The sequence below is a fragment of the Crinia signifera genome, chromosome 7 (genome assembly GCF_055691185.1).
Source record: "Crinia signifera chromosome 7, ASM5569118v1, whole genome shotgun sequence".
Classification (NCBI taxonomy): domain Eukaryota; kingdom Metazoa; phylum Chordata; class Amphibia; order Anura; family Myobatrachidae; genus Crinia; species Crinia signifera.
In genome coordinates this window covers 129,360,703-129,387,715 of record NC_139223.1, presented here as the reverse complement: position 1 = coordinate 129,387,715, position 27,013 = coordinate 129,360,703, and the positions used below count along the sequence as shown (strand labels likewise).

The window sequence follows — 27,013 nt, the reverse complement described above, 5'->3', positions numbered from 1 at the left end:
CCTGCACAGAAACAAAATAACTCACCCAAATCTAATTCTCTCTGCACATGTTACATCAGGGTTGCCTACCCTCCCAAAATTTCTCCCTCCCAGCCCCTCGGAAAGGTGGGCAAACCTCCCGGATTCTGAGGTGCCAACCATTCACCCAGGGTCCCGGTATTTAAATACCGCAACGCAGTGTTTAAATACTGTGATTCACGGCTTTTTGGGAGGGGCTAAAATGACATCATTTTAGCCCCGCTCCGGCCTCGGAGACCCGTAAATTCTGGTATTTACATTGCTGGGGGTGGGGCTTGATGATGCCGATATCAGCCCCCACAGCTCTGCTGACAGTCTCCTCTCCGTGCTTCTTTTGGAGAGGAGACTGTAGAAGTAGGCAACCCTGTGCTACATCTGACCCTCCTACAGTGCACATGGTTTTGTCCATTTGGGAAAGAATTTGCCTTTGCATGTGAACCAGAATAAGGGCCAATGTACAGTATTCTACACTCAGCACAAGCACACTCACCTTCCTTACAGCAAGCTGTCTAGCTATAAGTTGGAAATAAATCATTCTGTGTCAGGTCTGCAAACTTTTACCAGACTCTTGATCTGCACTTGCCACTGGTTGGAACTGTCATTTAAAACCTAAACAATAAGCCTTATCAGTAAGCTAGAGCAGGTCTGAGCCTGCCTGGAGTTGCTGGGAAACCAGGTAGTTAAGAGCAATTGTTATTTAGAGCTCAGCAAAGGTGAGGAGACACACGAGACAGGTGAAAGACTAACAAAGATTGGAGACTGATGAGGATCACAAATACTGATCCGACACACAAAGACCTGAGTACAGTCTGTAGTTGCATTCTTTGTTACATGAAGAACTGAGGGACACAGGAAAAAGCAGAGAAATCAGGAGAAAAGCGGCAGCAAATCATCGCTTAAGAAGGATGTCAGCTTCACTATTAAATATGGTCTCAAAATAGACTTGACCTGAATCTAACATGGAAAGATTATATGCATCACTGCGGGAAGAGCTGCAAGTCTTTGAAGAGCAGGTTCAGAAGTGTCGAGTAAACTTTGACTTGCAAACTCTGCAAAGAGCACTGGCCCTGCTTCTGGAAGAGCACAAAGGACAGCTTGATAACTGGAAACACATAGAGCAATATGTCCAATCAACCTCCCATAGTGGGGATCAGAGAGCGCAGCTCCACAGGTACTTCTCTTGGATCTTATCATATTTAGGGCATCTGCGGGCAATGAAGAATGCCTTTGATGATCATGTTGTTTTTCCATTGAGTGATAACCTCTACGTAAATGATGAGGCAGAAATCACACCTCTGCCTATCCCGCTGTCTCCTCCTAACATCACAGGCACTGCTAGGCAGTTGTTTCACCACAGGCGAAGCTGGGCGCTTTTACTGAGCTCCGGGACCCTGGCACAGAACTACCATAGTTCCAGAATGCCTCATTCAATGGCATTACTGCACTGTATACCAGATATTTTTGAAGAAAGCCTAGTGACAGCTAACTTGGCACGTAACTGGATTCTCCTCCATGAAGCTAGGAGCAAGAATCCCTTAACTTCCTCCCAACATCAACCAAAGCCAGGCGGTAAATTTCATGTAGATGAGCATATTGCAAGGAGACCTTTTGGATCATTCCTATCTTCAACTGACCAAGACAGCCAAACCCAGTCAAGGGACACACGAGAACATATGATGTTTCTTATATGGAGAGCAGGACGTGCAAAAGCCTTGGAACAACAGCTGAGAGACTCAAAATTGAAAGTACAAATTCTACAGCAGGACATCGGTGAGATACAACAATCACTCCAGAAAGATGGACAGGAAGCCTCTGGTGAAAAGAAAAATACCAAGGTGGAGAACCAAAGGCAGCTGGAGAAACTGCAGAGGCAGCTAAACCTGGAGCAGTTCCAGCAGAGGATATTACAATGTGACTGGCAGCTAGAACTCGAAGTCAAGCCATTGCTCATTCGACAGCTAAATACCGTAAGTTTCATAGAATTATTGTTATACTTGAACTATTGTTAATCTTATTGTTTGCTTATTCAATTTTCAAAATGTCCGGTACCTCTTGGGGTGCCATATGCAATGCCCTCCACCCCTAGGAGGGAATTGCTAGTCTGATACCCCTATGGCATATAGTAGTTGTAAGATGGAAAGCGACACTCCTAGCTCTTCAGAGACATGGAAGAGCAGAGTTTGGTAGTACAGTAGCTCAGGTACTTACTAAGCAACCTCCCGCTCTACCTTGCCAGCAAGCAGTCCCTTCCCTGATAAAGACATCAGTAGAAATGACCAGATCTGAACTGCCTAGATCTACTGGGTTACCAGGCAGTTAAGTTGCAATTGTTATGTGGCCCACACACGGGGCGACTGTATTGAGCAATCTGAGCAATGCATTAGTGACGCACTGGGTCACGCATCGCTATCGCCCCTAGGCACAGAGCGATGTAGGGTCATTTTGTAAGCAGTCTAGTCAGATCGCTTAGAAAGGGATAGGTCGACAAGCATTGGGTCAACAAGCATTGGGCCGACATGCAGAAAGGTCGACATGGGTCTAGGTCAACAGGTTGTTGGGTCGACACAAGCATTAGGTCGACATGGGCAAGGTCGACAGTCAAAAAGTCGACATGGGGTTTTTCACTGTTTTTTGAGCCGACATGTGCCGACAGCCAGTATTTCATGCCCTACCATCCACTAGGGCGAGGTGGGAGAATAAAATAGTGTGCCCGAAGCATATTTAACACATCAGCTAAAAAAAACAGTGAAAAACAACCATGTCGACCTTTTGACTATTGACCTTGCCCATGTTGAGCTAATGCTTGTGTCTACCTAATGACATGTCGATTTCTGCATGTCGACCCAATGCTTATCGACCCACTTCTTGTAGACCTAATGATCCATACCCCTTAAAAAATGGGCTGAAATTGCCCGGTGTGTGGGCTCCATTACTGAGGGCCCAACAAAGGTGATAAGATATGTTTATTGTTGCGTAAATATACATACTGATAGCTGTAAAGAAATCAAAGACATACCTCATTTTCTAATCCTTTAACTCTTAAAGAAGGAAAAGGTAAAAGCAAATGACAGTTCTCTGTAGATGATATATTTTCTGCCGACAATCAAAAATGTATATAAATGTATATAATTATATATGTATATAAATGTATACAAAAAGAGCTTTTTTCCAATCGCACAGGTAGCTGGATAGTTATATATATTGCGTACCCCTTTATTAGATTTTATGCTCTCTGAGTATTTATGCTGGGGTGTGCTGCCACTGAGACAGGAATTGAACACAATTTGAAGAGAAAAGAAAAGACTGTCATGAATGTGGCGCACTCGAAATAAAGAAGATTGTTAGTCATAAAAATTAACTTTTAATATTCATTTTTAAAATGGCGACATATAAAAACACAACATACAGGGGTAGAAATGGGGATAAGAGTAAAAAGGAAAAAGAATTTTTCCTACTTAGTGAACCCCGCTATCCCTTGATTCACTGGTGGGTCTATTATCAATTGGATAGTGTGCACGTTACGTATCTTTTATTATTCTCACTATGGAGTGATTGTGTACGTGCATTGATATCACAGTCCTTATTAATTCATAAGGTAAGTGAATCCCCTTGAAATTGAATCACATCCAATTTGATGCGTTATTTTTTCCTTCAGAATCTCCTGGTGTGTATCAAGTATTTCACAATAAATTGGTTACACCCATCATTTGCTGTGGTATTTTCTAGATAACAAATAAATGGTATTACTGTAGGTCTACACAGAGACCGTGTCAACAAGAAAAATTGCCTTATTGTGTACCGGATGCGTTAAATTATCGCATTAGAGACATATGGGTTTGTAGGTTCAAAAGATCCTCAATTGTATGAGGTATCACTGCTCAAAGAGTCTCCTTCCAAATTGTCTATATGACCCAATGTGTCTTGGTGAAATCACCTAGTGTGTACATACCGGGGCAGATAACTTGAAGATGAGTGTTACAATTTTATAGTTCGTTTGAATGAAAACACAATTTATCTCTGCAGACCTGTTGGGGAGCGTATTTGTAAAAAGGAAAAAATAGGGTACAAGCAGTAGTCCAACAATGCATGTAATGCATGTACTATAGAGCAGGATTCACTGTGTGCAATCGTCTGCTCTTATAGATAGGGGACACACAGCACTGTTATTAGTGCTTTTAAGGCTGAAATTGCCTGATGTGTGTTAAAGCAAGTCATGCATATGCTACAGAGACAGATTTGCTGCATGCGATCGCCCGCTATTGAAGGTAAAGACACTTAGCGCTAATAGGTGCTTTTTTCACGCTGGAATTGCCTGATGTGTGTCTGTTACTGCAAATTGATTGTTACAGTTTATTGGTTTGTAACACAGTGATGACTCTAATAGATTGTTGCAGAGTGTCTACAAGAAGAATACATCTATTTATGTTGGAAATGCTTGTACGTTTTTCTCAATATGATTGCTCCTAGCAGTAAAAACTGCTGTGGGCTGTACCCGGAGGGCGCTCGTCCCAGATGCACTGCGGGTTGGTCAAGCTAAATTGCCTGATGTGTATCCTCATACAATATTAAGTGAATTTGTTGGATGATTATCACTTTTAATAGGCAAAATTGCCACTTTAGAGATGGCAGATATTATTTAGCAGGTTTGCAGGGAGGTTTTAACACAGTCGCGTTTATTTCACTTTAATTGTGGCACTCCACTAGTGTGGAGGTTACCGTCAGTTTTAATATTTCAATCTACACGCAGGAGATGTTCTGTTGAGTGTACAGTATATAAATCGGAGTGGGGGGAAAATGACACCGCAGTGGAGCCGTCACAGTGCGACTCTCACTGCCAGTGTCAAACCCCGCTCCGTATTAGCGCTTGTGCTATGAGACAGAGAGTGCAGGTACTGGCTCCGTTTCACAGCTACGTTGCTGGCTGCTCGGCAGCAGGAAGCTTGGAGTCCGTGGTCAGGGTCTGACTCCACGGCTCCCGATCAGTACTGTCTCTAGGTACTGTCTGCACAATGCGCAACTTATCACAATTCACAGAATATACATTTCATGGGGAGGGGATAGGGGGGATTTATCACACTAAGTGTGTAGGTTGACCGACCTACACACTTAGTGTGATAAATCCCCCCTATCCCCTCCCCATGAAATGTATATTCTGTGAATTGTGATAAGTTGCGCATTGTGCAGACAGTACCTAGAGACAGTACTGATCGGGAGCCGTGGAGTCAGACCCTGACCACGGACTCCAAGCTTCCTGCTGCCGAGCAGCCAGCAACGTAGCTGTGAAACGGAGCCAGTACCTGCACTCTCTGTCTCATAGCACAAGCGCTAATACAGAGCGGGGTTTGACACTGGCAGTGAGAGTCGCACTGTGACGGCTCCACTGCGGTGTCATTTTCCCCCCCACTCCGATTTATATACTGTACACTCAACAGAACATCTCCTGCGTGTAGATTGAAATATTAAAACTGACGGTAACCTCCACACTAGTGGAGTGCCACAATTAAAGTGAAATAAACGCAACTGTGTTAAAACCTCCCTGCAAACCTGCTAAATAATATCTGCCATCTCTAAAGTGGCAATTTTGCCTATTAAAAGTGATAATCATCCAACAAATTCACTTAATATTGTATGAGGATACACATCAGGCAATTTAGCTTGACCAACCCGCAGTGCATCTGGGACGAGCGCCCTCCGGGTACAGCCCACAGCAGTTTTTACTGCTAGGAGCAATCATATTGAGAAAAACGTACAAGCATTTCCAACATAAATAGATGTATTCTTCTTGTAGACACTCTGCAACAATCTATTAGAGTCATCACTGTGTTACAAACCAATAAACTGTAACAATCAATTTGCAGTAACAGACACACATCAGGCAATTCCAGCGTGAAAAAAGCACCTATTAGCGCTAAGTGTCTTTACCTTCAATAGCGGGCGATCGCATGCAGCAAATCTGTCTCTGTAGCATATGCATGACTTGCTTTAACACACATCAGGCAATTTCAGCCTTAAAAGCACTAATAACAGTGCTGTGTGTCCCCTATCTATAAGAGCAGACGATTGCACACAGTGAATCCTGCTCTATAGTACATGCATTACATGCATTGTTGGACTACTGCTTGTACCCTATTTTTTCCTTTTTACAAATACGCTCCCCAACAGGTCTGCAGAGATAAATTGTGTTTTCATTCAAACGAACTATAAAATTGTAACACTCATCTTCAAGTTATCTGCCCCGGTATGTACACACTAGGTGATTTCACCAAGACACATTGGGTCATATAGACAATTTGGAAGGAGACTCTTTGAGCAGTGATACCTCATACAATTAAGGATCTTTTGAACCTACAAACCCATATGTCTCTAATGCGATAATTTAACGCATCCGGTACACAATAAGGCAATTTTTCTTGTTGACACGGTCTCTGTGTAGACCTACAGTAATACCATTTATTTGTTATCTAGAAAATACCACAGCAAATGATGGGTGTAACCAATTTATTGTGAAATACTTGATACACACCAGGAGATTCTGAAGGAAAAAATAACGCATCAAATTGGATGTGATTCAATTTCAAGGGGATTCACTTACCTTATGAATTAATAAGGACTGTGATATCAATGCACGTACACAATCACTCCATAGTGAGAATAATAAAAGATACGTAACGTGCACACTATCCAATTGATAATAGACCTACCAGTGAATCAAGGGATAGCGGGGTTCACTAAGTAGGAAAAATTCTTTTTCCTTTTTACTCTTATCCCCATTTCTACCCCTGTATGTTGTGTTTTTATATGTCGCCATTTTAAAAATGAAAATTAAAAGTTAATTTTTATGACTAACAATCTTCTTTATTTCGAGTGCGCCACATTCATGACAGTCTTTTCTTTTCTCTTCAAATTGTATAAATGTATATAATTGACTATAGCATACTGCATATAACATACCAAAGCTATTATAGTAAAAGTACTTTGTGGCAAAAATATAGAATTCAAATGTATTGAAATAATGTTCATTTAGCAAGAAAACTTGATATTTAGGGACCAGATGTATCAAGCTTCAAAACGTGATAAAATGGAGAGTGATAACAACCAGCCAATCAACTCCTACCTTTCATGTTCAGCTCCTACCTTTCATGTTACAGGCTTGGTTTGAAAAATGATAGGTAGGAGCTGATTGGCTGGTTGCTTATCACTCTCCAATTTATCACTTTTTGTGAAGCTTGATACATCTGGCCCTTAGAAATTGATCTTTTACTTTTCTGTAAAATATAGTCATCGTATCCATACAAAAATATATTTGTCTTACACTTCCCAGGATCAATCTTGGACCGATCGTTGGATCACCTGGTGATAAATTTAAACATTGCTGCAAAGGTGACCGTGCAATAAGTTCTTGTTACCCATAGCAACCAAATATTTGCTTGCATTTTCTATATTTTACAGGAGAAATCCCATCATTTTCTGACTTTATCTGTGCACCAGTGTTCCCCCAGGTATTTTCATATGTAGCACAGCAGATTTCTGATCTGACCAAACGTTAGCAGCCTGGGCTGTTACTGTTTGGTGCAGTGAGTTATGCTAGAGTCTTATTTGCAAATAACACTATTCAATGCCACATTCATCAGTCCTGTGCCGAGCAGATAAATGGCAGCAGCCTTGCTATAGGCATAAATAAATACAGTTGATGCAATGTTACAAACTGGCCTTTACTGATTTATTTGTTCCTATTAGCTGTATAAAGGGGATTATTTAGACCTGATCGCATGGCTGCTTTCTGCAGGGTCCTGCCATCAGTTATACGCCGCCAATCAAAGTGGAATCCTGCCCTGTGGAAGGCTGCAATAAGTCTCTGAAAATAATGCCGTCCTGAGATTTGCTGCAAATCCATTTGCAATCACTCACCATCGAAGGATTTTTCTAGTGTGTTCAGTCTGTATGTACACACAGGACTTACTCGGTGGCTACAAGAGAAACAGGCTGTTTGGGGCCAGAGCTGATGTCACATGACTTCTCTTCAAACACTTGGGCACGACTGTGTTTTCCCTGATAATTCCACAAAATGGCATGTTACCACCAACAAGTGCCGTCTTTCTGCCCATAACCTTGCATATGCCCAGCGATCAAAAAAGCAGCAGGATTTTGTCGCAGGATGGCCTCGTCCATGCCAACTTCAAGCTGTACACATGCGCAATGTATAGATTATTGTGAATTGGCAGCCATGCAATCAGGTCTGAATAACCCCCAAAGTAAGACATAAGAAAATGGGTAAGAGATTTAATAAGTTTCTTGTGGCTCCAGGTCCGAGAGAGCTGCACGCAACTGGAGGCCTCACTGAATCCTAGTAAGGAGCGGCACGATGAGTCTTCCCAGGAGTCTGTAGGAGCGCTGAGTGACCCGGATTGGGACGATAGCTCAGTTTTTTCTCAGAGTTCCACGTATTCATCTGAGGTTTTCTCCCCCCACTGATGGATAGAGACTAACAGAGGAAACGTGATTACGAGGATACAACATATGTTGGCATCATGGGCCTGATCGGAGGTGGACACAGAAGGTCACGCAGCAATGTCTATTGGCGACTTTATGCCCCTTGTGTACATCTGTGCACCCAAATGTGCAAGGACTAAGCTGTTGTAGTACCGATGTTTATGCCACCATTGGTCGCACCATTGAAACCTGCAACAGCCTCATGGCTGGTGCAGCTGCTCCATCGGACTACGGACTCCTGTGTGACTCTCCCATAAAATATGGACCACTTCTGCATAAAGTAATAGCCACCTCTGAGTCACCGTCAAGATTTCAGCAATTTTGTATATATAGCTTTCGGCTGCTGCTGTGCCTCCTGCAGTTCATATTCACCCTCCACATTCACTTCCACCACCCCAGCAGCACCAAGGGAAAGTAAGGACCATAGCACAAGCCCATATGCAGATCCAGTGGGCCCATGTCCCCATGTTGTTTCTGTGAGTTTTTATGTAAGGCGAGCAGCAGGCAGTCCGGCCAAGAGAGGAGCTGACAGCCACTGGGCACCAGGAGATGAGCCCTGGCATAATCTTCTGCGCATGTTCGTGGTGCTAAGAGGAGGAGGAACGTACTAATTGCACAGGCCCAGGTCTGATGGTGGGGCCCAGTGGTACACTTCCCAACTGTTTCTATTTTTGTGGGACGGTCCCATTTTTTGAAACTGTCCCGCATCCCACCCATGGCCGCCAGTGTCCTGTGGTTTGGGGAGGGGGCAGTTGTGAGTCCCCCCTGCCACTTGCTGCTCTGCTTAACAGAGCATCAGGAAATAGATGCTGTGCACATGCACACAGCATCCATTTAGGAAGTCAGAGGGATGGAGCTTGGCCAGCAGCTGTCAGAGGACTGGTCATTCCAACCCAGCATCGAAACGGGCGCGTGGCCTTGTGATTGCGGTCTTTCCCATGAAGTCACACCCCTTCACCAACGGCCTTGCCCTCATATCATTAACGGATGCGGTGGGCCATTAGAATGTTGGGAAGTATGCAGTGGGGCCCTGTTACCTGGCAGCAGCTCTTCTCAACCCAACACTTGCTGCCGTGTGCTGGGCAGTAGTGTAGCCAATGTGGTGCTTAAAGTGCTATTTTTTTTCAGTATTTTATTCTAAGGTTGCCTGGCCACGTCTCCCATTCATAAGTCACGCCTCCTGAATAGTACCTGGGCCTGGGACTGTGTGTCCTTGCATGCTAGGGAAAGGTAGAATGCCCGGCCAGCTCAACTAGCACACACACAGAGAAAAGGACCCTGGCCCACACAGCCAGAAAATCAGCAAGAACAGTCAGGTCGTGGCTTATAGAATGAGAGGGAGATAAATTAATATGGGAGCTCCGCTTATTTAGCAAAATTGGATTAAAGGGGAGGGGATCATGTGCAAAGTGGGAACATGCATTGTCACCCTGAGCATGACCCACTGCCCTACTGTCCCACTGTGTATGTCCCACTGTGGTTCCATGTACATGGCCTCTGTTTCCCCTTTACATGCCTCCTGTAGCTCCATGTATGTTGCCCTGTGTATCTGGCCCAATGTATGTCACCTCATAATACATGCCCTCTGTCAACTTGTGTATACCCTCTGTTGCCTTATGTATGCACCCTCTGTTACCATGTGTTTGTCCCTCTGCCATGCAGTTTTAAATAAAACCAATGTTGCTTGCTCACAAATGTACCCAGTACTACTACCCTATAAGGATTCCATCCCTGTCATATTTCTCTGGATCCACCCCTGCATATGCCCCCTGGGCTTCCTCCTTATTTCTGTTCTATGGCTCATAAAGCAGAACCTAGAGCAATAGGCAGTGTTCCCCAAATCACGGCTGGTGCCCGGAGACAATTGCCTTCCATTGTCTCCTGAATTGATGCCCCTGAGTGAGTTTTAAATGTGGAAGAGGCGTGTCGAAACTCAAATTTAAATTGCAGTGAAAAAATACAGTTGTTCATTTACCCTGCATGCTAATAAGAAAAAGGATTTGCACCCCTTGTAATGCTACATGGTTTGTTAAGGTGAAGAGCTAAGGTGCCCATACACTAGAGCAATTTGGACTCTTATTTACCTGATTTAGAAACATTGGTCTGAGAAATTGAGATGCTTGTGGACCTTCAGTCAAGTTGACCTAGTGGAGTAACCGTATCCCAGGGTTGCCGACTTTTGAAGTCGCCTCTCCGGGAGAAGCCCGTACAGGAGACTTTCAGCATGACTTCGTGGGCGGGGCTTGAGTGTGACATCATTTAGCCCCGCCCCCAGGATGGGAAATAACCCGTTTTGCCTATCTCTATGGAGGGGCGGGGCTATAATGACACATTTGTGACACGTAAGCCCCGCCCCCTCAGCAGAGATCGGCAGATAGGGTTATTTAAACGCTAAGGGCAAGTTGGAGGTAGTGGCAATCAGGGGGTTAAGCGGGGGTGCCCAGGATTCCGGGAGGATTGCCCACCTCTCCGGGGGGCTGGGAGGGACCCGATTTTCGGGACCTTCCCGGCCATTCCGGGAGGGTAGACAACCCTGCCGTATCCCGTTAAGCTGTGCTTCAGCTACCTTATACCCCCAAGCTCATTCCTTATGATACCCTGCTCCTGAAGAAGCTGGGAGGTTTTCCCAGAGAAACGCGTTGAGCTCCTTTTAATTGGACATTCCTTTAAAGCACACCACAGCAATCCACAGTAAATCCACACAATTAGGACACCCAGAAGCACCAACCCATCCGGATAAGCCATTCGAGGCAGCTATTTGGACTGAGACCAAACCATCCAGGTTATACCATCCCATCCCGTCAGAGGAACCTATTCCAACATTGGACTCTGCTCTGGGACTAAATTGGCCACCTGGTTATCTGCTACTATGGGACCAATCTAAGATGTCCGTGTGGTAATATGCATATTTATATGCCCATTCATTTATTGCAATTGTGATGTGCCTGTATAACATTGAATGTCCACATATTTTATTGTACCCCCCTTTTTTATTATTATTATTACCAATTCTTTAAATTACAGCTATAGGAATTAATCCTACTAACAAAATAAATTTTATTGTAAAGGATACCATTCTTATCATCATTTTTTCAGCCTGCGCTGGTTCAATATCTCTTCATTCCTTATGCTGCCTGCATAGCTACAAAGCCATTGCTCCTATGTATTTTAGCACACTATAGGAACCTGATACAGTGGCGTAAGTTGGTCCCAGCTGCCCGGAGGCAAGGTGTATACTGGTGCCTCTCCCCCACACAAACAGACAAACAACCTTATATAAAATATATATATATAGAGAGAGAGAGAGAGAGAGAGAGAGAGAGAGAGAGAGAGAGACATATATATTTCTAAATTCAGCCATAGAAGTAATATCAATGGCTTTCAATTAATGGATTTAAACTTGCAGGGAGGAGAGGTGCCCCCTTGGGAGCAGAAGCCTGGAGGCAGATGACTCCATTGCCTCCCAGAGTTCTGCCTCTGACCTGATATAATGATACTCTCTACATGATGGTTATATAGAAGTGGTTGGCATTTAGCACCAAATGACACACCAGCTGAAATAACAATACTTGTCATTTTTAGGAAGCAGCTTTATCACTAGCATCACAGTAGAGGTAATGGGAAATATGATACATACGATAAATAGTTAGAAAGAGGTTATTAGGTCCTATGATAACCAAAAAGAGGTGAAAAAAATCTATTTTAATTAAATTGTAATTATTAAATTATGCTTGTGTTAAATCCTCTATATCTGTCAGCTACAGTATACTGATATATTCCAACATATTTCTGTATACTTTTGCTGATATCTTATTACCTGGAATCGCTGATTACTTGTAATAGTTTTGCTTGCGGCTATCTAATTAGTCCGAAAATCCGGAGCTTGCCATGGCTTATCGTGGATATTGTTTTTCCTGCCTTGGGCAGGTGAGGCACAATCTCTGAGAGCAGCCCCTTTTCCAGCAAAAACACACAGGTTTCAATGAACCTGTGTGTTTTTGGGAGAGCTCATGCTTTATATTGGGCAATCCAAATTGGATAGCCCAAATAAAACCTTGGTAAAACATTGGGGGGAAAAAAATGCAAAAAGCGCCCGATGTTTTATCTATCTATCCAACACATTCTTATATGGGCAGATGTATTAAAAAGGTGAAATATATTGACTGTCTATTTACTAAGCCTTGGATGGAGATAATGTGAGTGGGGATAATGTACCACCCAACTTGTTCAATTTGTTTACACACAGACCGTAATATAGCAGTTGGGAGCTGATTGGTTGGTATTTTAACTCTCTCCAAGGCTTAGTAAAATGACCCCTAAGTTAAGTACTGTGCCACACACACGTAAAGGGGGGCACCCCAGAAAGGTAGACACGGACACCCCTTGTTTTTAGATTTCAAGTCACTGTCCTTAGGAGAGGGGTGTATTACATATGTGACTGTGGCACCCTTTTTTGTTAAATGAAGTGTTGTCAAACATATTGTATAGCAAGGTGCATGAGCAGGCCTGCATAGGGATGACCATCAGCGGGATGACCATCAGCGGGTTACAATCAATAGTACCATCCGTGGTTAACATAGATATTATAAAGACCCTTTCTGGGGGTGAGTTTTGCAGGTGCACCAGGATACTTAGCTATGCTCTACCATCAATAACAAAAAAAAAATTGCCATAGGCTGATAATAGGCTGTTTCTGTATGTAAAACTTGACTTTATAGTTAAAAAGTAAAAAAAAAAACTTTGCATGCGCCCCCCTATACCCATAGCATAATCAGTCCCTGCTTCTTTCAGTGGGTTCTAGTTGCAAAAATAAAGGGGAAAAAATTACTTACGCCCCTCGTATTTTTTCAACCAGCATTGGGCTCCACTAGCAAGGGAGGTAATCCCACAGACTGGAGACAAGGCTATAGCATTACCCTCCCCTACCCCACACACCCCATCCCCCCACACCCCACCCCCAAGCCTATCCCGGCTGAGGTACTCTGGGGGGGTGGGGGCAATGAAATGTTCTCCCCCTCTAGGCACCCACGCCAGGGCTGGGGCCTAAGTTGAACTAATAATTAAAGTATTTTACAAGTGGGACTGCGGGACCACAAGGTTGACCTCTATTGACCTTGTGGATAACCACATCATGCCATGGTTCCCACAATAGGCTTCTATAGAGAATTCTCACAATGGAGCAGGGACTGATGTCAATGTATGATATGTTCTCTGGAAAGTGCTGTGTAATATCAATGCATGATAGAGATAACTGCTAATTAATAAATAAATGGTGAGCGACTAAATGATGTCCTTAATAAACAATGAGGTTGTAGAACCTTAGGTAGGCAAGATCATGCAATGTACTCTCTGCGACATATAGTAAAACATTGTCTCCTGGCATATTAAATCTGTCCTTGAATAAAGAGAAGTAGATTTTTCATCTGTGTCCTGGTTAGTTCATGTGCTTTACTGGAAGTCAGAGAATCCTGACTACTGTATTTCATTGCAGCCTTTGAAGAAACCATTAGGACTAATGCAGAATCTTGTGTTCTGTCTCTTTTGATCGCTCCCTTTATGTCAGAGTTGCAGAATCTTTGCGGCTCATTAAGTACAATTAGGGTTGTTTTCATATCTTTTTTCAGACTGGTACGTGTGAGCTGGGATCCTGGCCTGGCCCTTTGCCAACACACAGAGCATGAAGTCATGATTCACAGCTATTTACAGCCTCCGGGAGGGCAGAGGAAATGGTGCGTTTGTTGATAAATTATACCCCTTTTCCACTAGTAAATTCTACCCAGGTTTTTGCACGGGGACACGCACGTCACAGGTTTTTTGCTAGTGTGAACGAGTCCGACTTCTAAAACACGGGTAGAGAGACCAGGGAATTCTACCCAGGTATCTACCAGGGTAAAACACGGCAATGACACGTGTCTGTGCGCAGCTGTTCATTGGTTCTTCAGGGGCACCTGAAGATGATGTCATCAGCTGAAGACGCTGGAGACATGCTGGGAGACGCTGACCACAAGCAGGCTTCCCAGCAGCAGCTCTGCAATGCTGGGCACAAACATCTTCCCTCCTACGCTGGGCACAAGCAGTATCACAGCAGCTTCCCTCCTACGCTGGGCACAAGCAGCCATCACAGCAGCTTCCCTCCTACGCTGGGCACAAGCAGCCATAACAGCAGCTTCCCTCCTACACCGTGCACAAGCAGCCATCACAGCAGCTTCCCTTGTACGCTGGGCACAAGCAGCCATAACAGCAGCTTCCCTCCTATGCTAGGCACAAGCAGCAATAACAGCAGCTTCCCTCATACTCTGGGCACAAGCAGTATCACAGCAGCTTCCCTCCTATGCTGGGCACAAGCATCCAACACAGCAGCTTCCCTCCTACTCTGGGCACAAGCAGTATCACAGCAGCTTCCCTCCTACGCTGGGCACAAGCATCCAACAGAGCAGCTTCCCTCCTATGCTGGGCACAAGCAGCAATAACAGCAGCTTCCCTCCTACTCTGGGCACAAGCAGTATCATAGCAGCTTCCCTCCTACGCTGGGCACAAGCATCCAACATAGCAGCTTCCCTCCTATGCTGGACACAAGCAGCCATAACAGCAGCTTCCCTCCTACACTGGGCAAAAGCATTATTCACAGCAGCTTTCCTCCTACGCTGGGCACAAGCAGACTGGTACGTTTTGCTGGTGGGTCAAAACTATAGGGGAGTGGCTTCAGGGGGAAGGAGTGTGGTCACAAAATAATACAGATTTATATTACGCAGCACAGTTGTCTCCAATATTCAAATGAGAGTCCCCCTTTTTACAACACAATGTAACGATACACACCATGAATTGTATTGAAAGAAATCAATGCCACTAGTTGACTGGCAATGTCAGTGGCAGCTTCACCCTAATGAGAACTGACAGGGGCATCCAAGCCATGAACAACCTGTACAGTCCCTACAAGGACATGACTGGCATGGGCCAAAGCTTGTCACCCGTGACCGGCAGCCCCCTGGGCAATGGTTTGGGCTCCATCCACCCAGCAGAGCCTCCACAACTATGGACCACCTGGGCACAAGAAGATGCTCAGCCCAAACTTTGATGCCCACACTGCCATGCTGGCCAAAAGCGAGCAGCACCTCTCCAGGGGTCTTGGCACGCCACCTGCTTCCATCATAGTACAAAAATATTTGTATCAATATCAACAGTTATCTGTGCATCACTGCGTGCTCAGTGTGCACATATTTAACACCTGACAGAGTCAGTCACTCACTCACTAGTTAGATGCTGGGCCTGGGACAGGGACCGGGTAAGCTGCCTCGCTCAGAGTCCAGACCTCCTTGCGCAGGCTCGCACTGCTCTGCTACATCAGCCGTAGGTGGCAGGCCAGGCGCGCTGTGTGACTAATGGCGCACGGAGGAGAGGGAGGGGGAGGTAGTTGGCGTGATGCACGCAGGAGCGTGATGCACGCAAGATGCGTAAGTGTGCGCAGGGTGTGGACAGCAAAGGGCGGAAGTGTCCTATAGTAGGGCGGCAGTGGCGGGTATGTTTTTTTTGTCTGCTAAATATTCAGCACTGCTGCAGCGGCCAGCGGGACTCACGGGGTGGCCGCCAGTGGGTGCCCATGAATTTCCGTGGGTGCTCAAGCCCTTGAGCACCCACAGAATCGGCGCCTATGAGCAGCAGTAGGCCTAGCACTCAAGGATCCTCCCAAGGAATCCAGAATGGGAGAGAAGTAAGATATGCCTATGACATGGCCTGCAGGACTACGCCCGGTCCGGATTGAGGAGAAGAGTGACGAGCTGGGAGTTGGTGGTGTGGATTGCAGGCACTTGGCTGCAACAGATAAAAAAGATTTAGGTGTCACTGGACTGGTTACGCTCTTATCCAAAGTTTCTAAAGTTGACATTGACTTATGATTAATGCGCTGCAGGTGATGTATAGGGGGGAATGTTCCTAGGTGGTTAGTATCCTTACCCCTACATTTGGAGAGACAGTTGTCCGAATTTGGGTAGAAATAATTCCAGACTGAAGAGGTGGATTTTTTGGTCTTCTACCCAGGCATGACGATGGGCTTTTTCATCCCATGGACAACAACTGTCTCCACCTGTACCTTTTTTAAACAAACCACAGCACCATCAGTATCCTCTACGTCAACTTCCTCCTTAGCGCCAGCTACACCAATATCCTCATCCTGGTGTACTTCTATACTGACATCCTTATTGTCAATATCAGCAACTGGACTGGTGGTGCTCCTCCTAGCACTTGCAGAGGGCGTGCAAATGGTGTAATGAGCCTCCTCTTCCCATTCACTGTTGGGAGGGCCAGGCCTCGACCGCAACTTTATTTTTTAGGTACTTGTTTCCTAGCACGGGCCACAACGATCATGATCGGGGGCATCGCGGCCATCGCATGCACTAAACAATCGGGTGCGATGGTTGCCCGCGATTTCCCCATAGGGAACAATGTTAAATGCCTCAATTTACCCGCGATGCCCCCGATTTCCCATAGGAATCAATGTTAAATGGCTCAATTTACCCAAATCATCATAGGGAACAATGTGAAGCCCGCGAAGGGACGCGTTTACCTGTGAAGGTATCCGCGTCCGCTCGCCACGCTTCGGGCTCGCTGCGCTCGCCACACTATTCTATTCTCAACTCCACGCCGACGTGGATAGTGGGGGTATGAAAAGGTCGGAGGACGCATACCGCCGCCCCACGCGGGCTCGCTGCGCTCGCCACGCTTTGGGTTCGCGTTGATCGTGGGGTGGCGTCAACTACTTTTGGGGGGACATTTCACGGTTCAGGGGTGTTTTTTGGGGTTTTCTGGCCCATTTACCATTGTTCCCTATGATGATTTGGTTAAATTGAGCCATTTAACATTGATTCCTATGGGAAATCGGGGGCATCGCGGGTACATTGAGGCATTTAACATTGTTCTCTATGGGGAAATCGGGGGCATCGCGTCTGGACCATTTAAGCCTTTTTTAGCCGCATACGACGCGACCGACGCGATATTGACTGTTTTCAATGCATTTCAATGGGAAAATCGGGGGCATCGCGTCGGTCGCGTAGCAGACCACTAAAAATGACACCCGATGCCCGCGATTGTGGCCGTGCTAGGAAACAAGTACCATTTTTTAAACATGGGCCATGGCCTTATCCTTTCCCTGGCACTTGTGTGTCGTGCTTGGCATATTACCAATTTCACATTTCTCATCAGATAGTTTATATTTTTGGGGGGGTTATTCATTTTAGCTTCTTGGTCTTTACATGCTCTCTATGACATTGGACATCAGCCTTAGCAGACGACGGTGGAAACTTACTAAGATAGGAGTTCTTAGGGATACGGATGTTGCTATAGGCAAGCAATCAAATCTACTTATTTATTTACTGTAGCACCTCTAGAAGATAAAACAGTATCTGATTGGTTGTTTATAGCAACATCCCATCTGAAATAGAACTCACATCTTGGTAAATTTCCTTGAATGTTGATGGAATTGCATCAATGTCATGACTAGTGGCAGAAGCTTCACCACTAGGAAATGGTTCTTACACTATTTTTCCACCAATTTAATATTCTCCATTTCACAGGACAGCACCCCTTTATATTTTTCATTGCACCGTGCAGCAGCTCTTCACAGCACCTCTATACAGCACCTCTATACAGCACAGGACAGGGCAGCGCCCCTTTATTTTTACAGCACACAGGGCAGCACACTTTTACAGCACAGGGCAGTTCCACTTTAGTTCCTCAGCACACAGGACAGCGAACCTTTATTTTTATTTATTACAGCACACAGGACAGCGCAACTTACGAATGGATTAGGACATACTGTATTCGATTATTAAATATTTGAATAGATTTACAGCCATACACATCTTTTTGCACAGTTAGCAGATTAATTCACAAGGTGGCATTTTGCTGTAGAGGGTCGGCATGTACTTGATCGCTGGCCGCTGCTATTTTGTTGCCGTGTGATCAGGTCTAAATTGGGCCCATGGGCACGACTACTTCTTTGCACATACTAAAGGCCCATACACACTAGACGATTTTCAGCTGCAAAACGCTCATTTTGGCCATTTTGAGTGATTTTCCAAGGAAAATCGCCAGTCTGTATGGGCCACCGCATCATAGCTACCAAAGTCTCTTGTCGGCTGGTTTTACCAGCATGCCTAGCGATGATGGATGGTTTTTCATCCATCATCGCTAGGTGTGTACGGCCGCCGGGCTGAAAGATTAACACTATCAGTGCGGCGGACCACCCCGCTGCCTACCCTTCTCCCTCCCTCTGCTCTGATCCCCCTGCTCTGTATATTTACACTGCACAGAGCAGGGTGCCTATCTGCTGCCGGGAGACTACCTGTCCGCCGTCCGGAGGATGCCTGTCCGCCGGCCGCAGGGTGCCTGTCCGCAGGGTGCCTGTCCGCCGCTGCTGCCACATAGAGCAGGGAGTCTGTGTGCCGCTGCGCTGAGTCCATCCGCCGACCTGACCTTCTCCTCATCAGCCTGCAGCAGCTCCAGCTCCCCCTGCCCACGGCAGCTCCAGCTCCCCAGCACACAGCAGCACCCGAATATGTAACACTGCCCACCAATGTCTATATTAGCCAGTTATATATAAATTGCTGGCCCATGCCAGCAATGTATATATTACTGGTAGAACTGCCCACCAAAAGCCAGTAATATACACATTGCTGGCACGGGCCAGCAATGTATATACGGGTACCCCTGCCCAGCAATGTTTATTTTTTAGCCAGTAATAATATGCTACTGCCGAACGCCTGGGATTGCTGGTCGTTGTCTGTCTGATGGACAGCAGGAGTCTGTTTTGGGGCAGGCTACTGACATTTTGTGGGAGTTCGCCAGAAAATGCAGGTGCTCCTAAGCCATCAGCATTGGTTTTCTGCGATCCTCGCTGTTTAACCCCCTCACCGGCCGCGGTGAGTGGCATTGAATACTACCCACAGTCTCTTTGAGGAAAATAGTTCAGTGTGTCCCCACTACTTTGGTGACCGATATATCTATCAGAGATTTTGGCAGTCTTTCGAAATGAAAATTACTAGTTTGTATAGGCCTTAGTAGTAGTAGAAGTTAGTTTATTTATAAGGCGCCACAAAGTGTTCGCAGCGCCGTACATAGCAAACAAAAAAACAAATTACACGGTAACGTACAGGGTGTGTTGATAAAATACAGCATAAATAGGGGTATAGCTGGTAGAGCTAAAATCAGCATCAGTTCTGAAGTAGGTGTTGAAATTTTCGAGGAGACTGAAGATGAAATAGAGGAAGGGAATAACAGGGCAGGAGCGCTGGTTAGGTAAAGAGGTAGGGTAACTACGTGAGGAAGGAGGGCCCCACTCATAAGAGATAACAGACTAAAAGGAGGTGGGTGGACGAACGAAAAACAATAGGATAAGTAGGAACGGATGGGAACGGATGGAGGGGTAGGGTAGGCAGGATGGGAGGAGCTAAAGAGGTTAGGGGGAGGAGGGATAGGCTAGTCAGAAGAAGTGGGTTTTGAGGGAGCGCTTGAAGGAGGTAAGGGAATCAAAAAGCCTGATGGGAGGCGGGAGGTTGTTCCAGTGCAGGGGGGCAGCGCGAGAGAAGTCTTGGACATGGGAGTAGGAGGAGGTGATTAGGTGAGAGGTCAGGCGGCGGTCGACGGTGGAGCGAAGAGGACAGGAGGGAGTGTGGATAGAGATCAGTGAAGAGAGGTAAGGAGTGGTGGAGGAGGAGAGAGCCTTGTATGTGGTGGTGAGGAGTTTAAAGAGAACTCGGAAAGGAATGGGGAGCCAGTGAAGAGATAGACAGAGGGGGGAGGTGGAGGTAGAGCACCGGGAGAAGAAGATGAGCCTAGCAGCGGCATTAAGAATGGATTGGAGAGGGGCGAGGCGGGGGAGAGGTAGCCCGGAGAGAAGGATGTTGCAGTAGTCAAGGCGGGAGATGACAAGAGAGTGAATGAGAATTTTGGTCGCGTCAGTGGAGAGGAATGGTCTGATGCGCGAGATGTTGCAGAGGTTAAGGTGGCAAGACTGTGAGAGAGCATGAATGTGGGGGGTGGAAGAGAGGGAGGAGTCAATGATGACACAGAGGCAGCGTGTTTGGTCGGTGGAGGTGATCTTCTCGGTTTCACCAATGCTGATGGAGATAGTGGGAGAAAAGGGGATGTTTGGGGGATGGAAGATTAGAAGTTCAGTTTTAGCCATGTTTACTTTCAGGAAGCGTTGGGTCATCCAGGCTGAGATGGCCGTGAGGCATTCGGAGACCTTGGACAGGAGTGATGGGGATAGGTCAGGGGAGGAGAGATAGATTAGGGTATCAGCATAAAAGTGGTAATGGAAGCCGTATGAGCTGATGAGGGTGCCCAGAGAGGCTGACCCTTGGGGAACACCGACTGGCTGCGGGAGAGTAGGAGTGATCGGAGAGGTATGAGGTGAACCAGAAGAAGACTGTGCCAGTGATGCCAAAGGAGTGGAGGGTGTTGAGCAGGAGAGGGTGAAGAACCTTAAGAACCTTAGGCTGACCTTTTTTTTTGCATAATCTGATTTAAATCATGAACCTGAAAGTTCCATACCCTCACCAGTCAATCAGATTTGAACATCAGGTAACATTATACAATAAATATATTTTTAAGAACATAGACAAATGTTATAATGGTTATAGTGATTCCCATGTTCTTCTTGCTCAGTACTATTCTATCCATATATATACCAAATTAGGTTCTCTCTTAATTGCTAATTATATACCACTGCAGAGATCAATCGATCTGTCTATCTGTCTGTCAAGGTTCCGGACAGGTAGTAGCAAAAATACATGGAAAAGGGACTTGAGAAATGCAATCAAACTGAATTGCTTATAGTGCTCACTACTCACACAGCCAAAGTATGTATATATATATATATATATATATATATATATATATAACGTGGTGTGCGAGCCGGCACTCCTTTAACAATAACAACGTGCCCCGGGTGCCATCCAACAAATACTGGATACGTGCAAAGAACTGGCGTCACTCAGGGGGCTTTTAGTCAGAAAAAAATTCTTTTATATATGCAGGTAAAAAAAACGTCTACACCAACATGTCAACAAAGTCGACGTTTCAATGTCACTAGGACATTTTCCTCAAGACAAGACATGTAGGGTACATACACAGATGTAACTGTAATTGCGGGATGACGTCCGGCGGCTGGGGACGTTAGCTTCATGTGTCTCCCAGGCAACGGGAGCAGGACGCTGACGTCAGTACTCCGGGACTCCTCATCGTGGGGGCGTGACGGCGTTTGGTAAGTGCTTATTTAAGACATCAGTACCACTATGCACTGTGTATGTACCCTACATGTCTTGTCTTGAGGAAAATGTCCTAGTGACATTGAAACGTCGACTTTGTTGACATGTTGGTGTAGACTTTTTTTTCACCTGCATATATAAAAGAAATTTTTTCTGACTAAAAGCCCCCTGAGTGACGCCAGTTCTTTGCACGTATATATATATATATATATATATATATATATATATGACACAATCTCCAACTTGCGCTATTGGAAACCTATTTGGTCGCTGTTGACACTTAGTTCCCCACTAGTAGGAATTAACACATCAAAATACACCCATAGTAGTGTCTTCAGCGCCCTAGTTTCGTGTTTTCCTTTAACATTAATTTAAATAAAATGAATTGAATAAAAACATAAATAAATTCAAAATACAATAGAAGCTTCTTTAGTTTTTGAAGAATATTTTCTTTTATTTTCAAATGCTTTACATCAATACCCACCGCGCTTCGTCTCTCTTGTAGACTTCATCAGGGGTTTTATTCTCTATGGTATACACGCCTATCTTGCTATTTTGGCTCTGATTGATTGGCAGTCTTGATTTATGAACCACTCAAAAAGATGATAAATAATGTGACCAATCTCTAACAATGGTATACGTGCCTTAATGCATTTAGACAAAGAAAAAACCTCTTAAGTGCTGAGTGAGCCTTAATTACTGAGGGCCCATATGATGTGAATTGGATCCAGTACCAATAAATTCATTCAAAATACAAATTTCCATCCAAAAAAGTTCAAGAAAATATTTCAAAGCTGTATATCAATTGGATAAAGATCATATAAGGGAAATAATCCCTGTCCTTATCCTAGGTCTGTGTACTCCTTACGGTCCAGCCAGCCTCCTAGGAGTACACATGGCTTTAATGTTAAAGGACATCACAAAACTAGGGCCCTGAAGTCACTACTGTGGGTATATATATATATATATATATATATCCTTCAAGCTGGCGACACTTAGCGCATACGTAGTTAGCGGAAGTGTCATGTCTCTCCCTGCAATTCCTCTGATGATGATGATTACATCTTTAATTATCTTGGATTGGTGAAGCAATGCTATTATTAGGAGTGTATTGTCTCCACTATTATAGCATTTAGGCAGATCCCAAAGCGAATCTGATCCTGATAACAATTCACTTGGCCGTTTCTTTAAAAATATCTTTTGACAGGTTGCATAGATAAATGGGACAGCATAGTAGCACATCACACATAGCAATGACCATATTCTTCTGTGCTGCTACAAGTGTATTAGGCTAGGGCATCCTGAGCCCCTATCCAGGGGGGCCAGACGCCGACAGACGGGTGCCCGCTATTTTCCCTCGTGGGGGTCCACGACCCCCATAGAGGGAGATTAGAATAGGTGGCGAGCGTAGAGAGCCACCATGCCTGCAGCGTGGCAGGCACGCTGGCCCACAAGGGGCTTTGTTGCACGCACCATGCTGCCTGAAAAAAAAAATGAATTCTTCCAAAAAAACACGTTTTTTGGAATAGTTCGGATAAGGGATCTACGGATATGGGATACTCAACCTGTATTGTAAATTTAAATGACTGTTTATCGCCCGAAGTGTGGCAAGTGCAGCGAGCCCCGCGAGGGGACGCGGATACCTGTGAAGCCCGCGAGGGGACGCGGATACCTGTGAAGCCCGCGAGGGGACGCGGATACCTGTGAAGGTATCCGCGTCCCCTCGCCACGCTTCGGGCCACTACATATGGCATGCGATGTCATGCAATGGGAGCCGTGATAGTATACAAGTACCTCTTGTTTTTGTCTATGTAAAATGAGAACACATCGGTGACACTACTGTACTTGATTCACAACGGAGGACTTTATGTTGCTCGCCCATTAATTGTTTTATACTATTTATAATGTATAATCTATAGAAGACATCACTCTTATTGTGGCTGTGATGTCAGCGCTAGTGCCCGTTTGGCGCAGCAAGTAGTACCCATGTCTCAGAGTGCCACACTGCACAAGCTGCTGGCTAATGTATTTTCAAAGAGCCACGGGTGCAACTGATGTGCGCTTGGCAGTGGGTGCGCACCGGCATGACAGAGCTTGTATGAGGCTGGCTACATCTGTACATAGCGGAGTTGATTGAAATGACTGCAGCCACAGAAAAATATTAAAGGAGGGATTGATATCCTAATTTCCACTAAATTGTGCTCCGGTTTCTAGCCTACACCTCATATATCTCCCTTATGCACTTATGTTTGCATGTTGATGCTGCAACCACAGCTGAATGTAGCAATAAAACCAGATGAAAATCTGCTTCCTGTCTTCTCTCCTGAAGATAAAAGGTGAAGTGCCACTCAGCAGAATCTTAGTTAACCCTTTCAGCACATCTTTCTTGCACATCCCAGGTCTGTTTATCCGTGTTATAGTAGACAGTAGGTGAATAATGCTTCACGAAAGAACTGCATGTATAAAATTGTCTTTTTTGAACAATTTACTGAAACATAATTTATATTTAAAACTGTTATGTTTAGCAGACAGTGCTTGTCATCCTGTACAAAACAAGCTTATACCCCTTTCACATCACACAAATACCCCAGGCTGGACCAATCTGGCATTTCAACCCCGGTTATAAGAAAGGAGGGTTAAACCCAGGTTGCCCTCTAGATAATAGGCGACCCGGGTTTAATGTGATTGCGCCAGACCTGGGTCCGACCCAGCCTTGCGATCTGAAAGGGGTATTACTAATATCATAGCTGAGAGATGTTTTGCGTAAAGCAAGACTTTTACCAGTGTGCATTGTAACCTAGCCAATAAGGCAGCATTGCAGCTTCCATTCATAATAGTCACTGCACACCACACAGAGGGTATGCAGTCAGTATGTCGACTTTCAGCATGTTGACACCCATACTGTACACCAGAATGTCAACATTTATGTTGACATGGTTAAATGCCGACATCTGCATAATGTCTATATATCGCGCGGCTTATGGTTGGAATGCTTTACAAATATATTGTGGATATTATAACCATGGTGTTTGCGTTCATCTATGAATTAGGTCCGATATATCGAAACAACACAGAGACTAAAGTAAGCACTGAATCTATGCTCATCTGTTTACTGGAAAGTAAAATAAAAGTGAAATAAGTCAACTTAAAAAATATATATATTTTGCCCTGAAACCATGACATCAAAAGCCAATCCCAGCATCATCCTCCTTTGCCTTACATATAAGAAAATAGACTGTGAGCCTTGTTAGGAAAGCATTTATTTACAACATTTTGCCAATGGTCTAATAGCATTTTTGGGGAAAAAATATTACATTGGATTGTTAGAACATTAATGGCTCCCTGAAAATTCCCCTAATGCTGGGTACATGCTAGACGCTGTGTACACAGAAGAGAAAGCGAGGGCTGCATAGGCATGAGGGCATATAAGAGCCTGTGAATTTTGTGATGGTATGACAAAAGCCAGAATAAGAGTTTCTCTTACCCATAGAAGTGCAGGGTTGTTAGGTGTAGCCAATCAGGTGTAGAAGGGGTGGTAGCTTAGGCAGAGGTATATAAAGGGTAGTCAGGTGATCCATCTTCCTCTTGAGTCTGGATTCCCACCCTCCCTCCCTTGTTTCTTAAACTACCACCTGGCCTTTTGGCCTTCACCCAAATTTGGCTCACAATAATTTCAATTATAATTGGCGGGAGGGCGCTCTCGATCAGCCGCCAAGTTTGAAGTACAGGAGGTCACTGTGTGGTATTGCCACCCTCTGACAGGAAGGCTGGTGAGTCCTGCCCCCGAGGGGGGACGTTGGCCACTTACTAGAACTGTCCTCACCATGCAATAGGAGGTGCGGTGCGGGCTGTGCTTTGAATCCAATGGGGGGGGCGGTTCATCGCCCTGGTTACAAGTTGGGGCGTTGTAGTCGCCACCATTGTTAACGTTTTATGACAAGCGCTCTCCAGGCCATCCCTTTTCAATAGGGTCATACCAACAATAAATACCGTTGACCTTTTTTAATCTTACGCAGTGGTTGTCCGTGTGGTTATTTCAGGTCATGTGTCCATGTGATTTATTTCAGGTCATGTGTCCGTGTGATTTATTTCGAAGGGTAATCAAGGTTTAAGTTAAAGGAAAAATGTTAATCACAATAATTCAATAGGCGCCTTATGACCTTGTTAGCTACAGGACTTGGTGGTGGAGCCTGTATCGGCAAGTACATGCACACTTGCCGATGCCGACAGTAAAGGGAGAGATGGCTGGGGCGGGAGGGGGGGGATTTAGAGGCCATACGGACAGTGTAAGGGTTAGCATTACTGCCTCACAGCACTGAGGTCATGGGATCGATTTCCACCATGGCCCTAAATGTGCGGAGTTTGTATATTCTCCCCGTGCTTGCGTGGGTTTACTCCGGGTACTTCGGTTTCCTCCCACAATCCAAAAATATACCTGTAGGTTAATTGGCTTCTAACAAAAATTAATCCTAGAATGTCTGTGTGTGCGTGTACATGTGGTAGGGAATATAGACTGTAAGCTCCACTGAGGCAGGGACTGATGTGAATGTTCAACTATACTCTGTAAAGCACTGCGGAATATGTGTGCGCTATTACCAGAAACTGGTAATAATAAATAAATAAATAGTGGGGCCATGCTGCATTCGGCATCAAAGCATATCTTATGACATCCCCCAATTGAGATACATATATATAAATAAATATAGACGATATGGGATGTCACTAGCTACACACATAGCCAGCAGTGTACTGGGTACACACTAGATTGGTCGTTATCATCAAATTTGTTTCAAATACAGTATCATCTATTGTGTACCCAGCTCTAGTCCTGTTTGCCACGTTTTTTGGAGATTAGAATTATGAGGGATACATTATGTAATAGATACAAATTAAGTGGATAAAGCGTTAACAGACTCCGAGCCAGATGCACCAGGCTTCAAAAAGTGATAAAGCGGAGACACTCCGCTCCTAACTGTCATTTTTAAAACACTATGACAGATGTATTAAGCCTTGGCAAGAGATAAAGTGGAGGGTGGTAAAGAGAGCTAAAGGACCAGTCCATCGCTCCAAACTGTCATTTCTCAAGCACAGCCTGTAACTTGGCCATTAGGAGCTGATTGGTTGGTCCTTTGTCCCTCTTTATCACCTTCCACTTTATCTCTTGTTAAGGCTTAATCCAACTGCTCCAGAGCCTGTAACATGACAGTTAGCAGCTGATTGGCTACTTGTTTATTACTCTCCAC

General features: G+C 45.0%; 1 protein-coding gene across 1 annotated transcript; it reads left to right on the top strand.

The window, feature by feature from the left end:
• The first annotated feature begins 977 nt into the window (after positions 1-977).
• Positions 978-10,533, top strand: LOC146021235 (uncharacterized). The gene is made up of 2 exons (XM_083155030.1): positions 978-1,985; positions 8,323-10,533. Exons 1-2 carry the CDS (start codon positions 978-980, stop codon positions 8,488-8,490), a joined length of 1,176 nt encoding a protein of 391 aa, XP_083011156.1. The 3' UTR covers positions 8,491-10,533.
• Positions 10,534-27,013: the final 16,480 nt, after the last annotated feature.